Source organism: Penaeus monodon, chromosome 2 (assembly GCF_015228065.2).
Source record: "Penaeus monodon isolate SGIC_2016 chromosome 2, NSTDA_Pmon_1, whole genome shotgun sequence".
In the NCBI taxonomy this organism is placed as follows: domain Eukaryota; kingdom Metazoa; phylum Arthropoda; class Malacostraca; order Decapoda; family Penaeidae; genus Penaeus; species Penaeus monodon.
The window spans coordinates 19,137,833-19,140,332 of NC_051387.1; the positions used below are offsets into that span (position 1 = coordinate 19,137,833).

General features: G+C 44.9%; 1 protein-coding gene across 1 annotated transcript in view; it reads right to left on the bottom strand.

Moving 5' to 3' along the window:
* The window catches only part of LOC119581598 (vesicular glutamate transporter 1-like), an 11,490-nt gene that overhangs the window by 3,924 nt on the left and 5,066 nt on the right, over positions 1–2,500 (bottom strand). Inside the window, exons 3-6 of the mRNA XM_037929717.1 lie at positions 2,375–2,462; positions 1,812–2,048; positions 1,438–1,649; positions 603–728 (exon numbers count right to left, since the gene is read on the bottom strand). Of these exons, the coding sequence (XP_037785645.1) occupies positions 603–728; positions 1,438–1,649; positions 1,812–2,048; positions 2,375–2,462 (663 nt within the window). The remainder of the gene's footprint in view (positions 1–602; positions 729–1,437; positions 1,650–1,811; positions 2,049–2,374; positions 2,463–2,500) is intronic.

Sequence of the window (2,500 nt, forward strand, 5' to 3'; positions counted from 1 at the left end):
CCCCCTTTCTACACTTCCCCCCTTCCCTTCCCCTTCCCCCTTACCCCCTTTCTTCCTCCTTGCCCCCCCTCTTTGCCCCTTCCCCCTCCCCCAGGCTCCCTTCTCTGGCCCCACCCGGATGCCGGATCCAGTCGTGCTTATCCAGGTGTACTCTGGGATACTTGTGAAGGCGCGCCTCTGCGCTACCTGGCCCACTGAAAAATATTTTCTTTTAACTAAACTTTCTTTTTTCCAACATATTCTGTGATTCTTGTTTATCTATTTATCTATTATCTATTTTTTGTGGAAAAGTACTTGTTTTCGCATGGAATTGTACATTACCAAAGAAATACGTTCTGATTATGACGAAATTCAGGAGCACATACAACACTGGCGAGCGAAACCATAGGACTAAACGAAACTTTCATCAGACGCTTTATCTGAGCCAAGTATTCCTATGATACTTTTGCCGTTTGTACCACTGTTGAGTCTCAAACCAAGCACGGAATCCCATTAAAGCCTGTTTCACTTTTTTAATTTCCTTTGTTTTTAGCAGGGCTGCATACATCTCTTTGCACATCATTTTCCCAATAAAAATGAAAAAAAATCACAAGTAGACTCACCTGCGTCTTGAGGAATATGGCTCCTTCGGTAGTAGTGAGGTTCGACACCCAGGAGCTAGCCATTTCGGCGACGACGCTCGGGTAGAACCGCCAGCACCGAAGGAGACGCCGCCAGGGTACGCTTCGCTGGGAGAAAGCGGATACGGAAAGGTCAACCTCGTGACGAATTAATTAGCTAACTTGTCATGATCCTGTATGGTTTTGCTATTATTACCATACTATCATCATTTTATTATCATCACCATCACTATTATCATTACTGTTATTACTATTATTGCCGTTACCATGACTATGCTCAGTATCATCATGCTATTCTTGTTATTATCACTTTTTAGTCAAAATGATTTTATCATTATTATTATTATCATTATAATTATTACTGTCATTATCATTACTATCGTTATTATTATCATTATCATTATTTTTATCATTATCGTGATCATTAATATTGCTATTATTAATATCATCATCATCATTATTATCATCATTATCATTATCATTATTACTTACTAGCCTCATCATCAATGTATCATCATTACCATGATTATTGTTACTACTGTTATCATTACTGTTATAACATTAATAGATGACTATTCAGGGTCTAATGTTTAGGAGAATGTTTGTGCGGTTAGATTTTTTTCTCTTTAAAACTTGCGCATGGCTTGAGTCCTTAGATTGGAAGTTATTTTTTTAATGCAATGACAGGCGGGAATTTATTCTAGACTGATGCTTAAAACTGCCGCGCGCACTACCGACCGGGTCAGGACTGCGGTCGCCCTGCAAAGCACTTGCCTCAGCCACTGCGTGTGCCGGTGAGGGACACACTCGAGCTCACCCTTGGCTTAACGTGGAGGGTGTCTGCAAGGAGTTCCAGCTCCGCCCGAGAGATAAGAGGGTGCTGCTCGGGGGAGTTCCTGACGAAGAAGAGCCACACGGGCGTCCAGGCCAGCGCCAGGATGCCGCCGCCCCAGAAAATCCACCGCCAGCCGAGAAGGTTCACCACCCACCCCGAGGCTCCCAGCGCCACCAGACTGCCACCGGCTATACCTGCACCGGGAGACGTGGACCCGTTTGCAGCGTAAAAAAGCATTTTTGACTACATATAGGTTGCGCCTCCAAATATTACTCAAATGAATGTCAGTTTCCTGTGATGAAAATAAATTAATGAGGCTACGTGTAAGAAGGTTCCTTCTAAAGAAGAATGCGTACCTGAGTAGGCTAACGTGACCAGGGTGGCCATCTCGTCCGGTGGTGACCACCTGGAGAGGACGCTGTAGAGAGCAGGGTTGGCAGGGCCCTGCACGAGGCCCATCACCAGTCTAACCCCTGCCAGCGCCAGGGGATGCACGTGGGCCGCCGCAGGACATAGCAGGGACAGCAAACCTGACGCGCCCAGACTGACAGCCATTGTTTCTCGGGCACCGAGAAGCTCACTTATGCGACCTCCTGAAAAAGGTCAGTTCTGTGAGATAAAGAAATGAGTTTACATTCCATCAGACCAGTTTCAAGACTGATTACTAGGAATGAAATTGCAAAAAGGTTTTTACGAAAAAATGTTTCCCTTTTTAATACATTCTAGCAAATTGGACAACTACCAGAAGCAAATGCTCGCTATCCGTCTTAGTTTTCATAAACGTTACAAATCATCATCAACATAGCGTCAGTTATATGAAAGCGACTTGACTCTTCCTGTACATAGTGTCATACACAAGGTCATTTGCAAAGTCCATAAAAGTGCTTTTAAGGCGTGCGGTCCTTCGGGCGTGGCTGACCTGAGCTTTTCGTGATGAAGTAACCCCAGAAGAAAGTCCCCAGGATGATGCCCTGCTGTTGGATCGTCCAGTTGTACTCGCCAGCTCCCTGTGGAGAAAGTATGACGTGGATTAGCTTGGTTAGTC